The sequence below is a fragment of the Galeopterus variegatus genome, unplaced genomic scaffold (assembly GCF_000696425.1).
Source record: "Galeopterus variegatus unplaced genomic scaffold, G_variegatus-3.0.2 Scaffold22712, whole genome shotgun sequence".
Taxonomy (NCBI): domain Eukaryota; kingdom Metazoa; phylum Chordata; class Mammalia; order Dermoptera; family Cynocephalidae; genus Galeopterus; species Galeopterus variegatus.
This window is the reverse complement of record NW_007748823.1, coordinates 10,862-11,529: the sequence shown is the minus strand read 5'-3', so window position 1 is coordinate 11,529 and position 668 is coordinate 10,862. Positions and strand designations below refer to the sequence as shown.

Below are 668 nucleotides of genomic sequence, written 5' to 3'. Positions count from 1 at the left end.
TCTTCACCTTCTCCTCTGTTTCCTCTGGCCTTATGCACACTGTACTCAGCCCTTAGGCACATACCCACCTCTCAGGCTATATGCGCATTTCTCATTTGGCTGGTAAGCCCTGAAGTCATTTCTCCAGCCAGCATGCACTGAGCATCGTCTACCTGCCAGGGTCTGATACATCCTCTTGGTGATTGACAGGCAGCCTGAGGTCTTCCCTCTGACCCAGTGATGTCCTCACTGAGTGGGATCTGGGTCGGTGGCACGGCCTGGGTGGTTGAGGGTATTAGTGGATCTGGCTCTCACCAGCTTAGGTCCCCACTGTTTCCCTCCCCAGGACGAGCAGAAGTGTGTGGAGACAGTGGAGCTGGGCAGTTATGAGAAGTGCCAGGACCTTCGAGCGCTCCTCAAGCGGAAACACCGTTTTATCTTGCTTCGATCCCCAGGGAACAAGGTAGGGAGATGCCTGTTGCCACCTGACCTTCCTCCAGGTCAGGATCTGCTTGGGAAGACCACTCCTGGAGGGCTAAGGCAGGCTGGGCACTGCAAAGCAGCTGTAGGTTTCCTGTTGAGCGTGGGCTGGAGCTCAAACCCATTGGCTGCCATAGGTTGGACCTTTTATTCATTTTGTCTCGGAGTCTCCCAGCCCCTGGTTGATAACAGATGTACTTAGAGTTCTG

General features: G+C 54.5%; 1 protein-coding gene across 1 annotated transcript in view; it reads left to right on the top strand.

Annotated features, from left to right (window-relative positions):
* Positions 1–325: 325 nt before the first annotated feature.
* The window catches only part of LOC103583407 (pleckstrin homology domain-containing family O member 2-like), a gene marked incomplete at both ends in the record, with an annotated part of 7,620 nt that continues 7,277 nt past the window's right edge, over positions 326–668 (top strand). The window contains one exon of the mRNA XM_008564727.1: positions 326–442. Within this exon, the coding sequence (XP_008562949.1) occupies positions 326–442 (117 nt within the window). The remainder of the gene's footprint in view (positions 443–668) is intronic.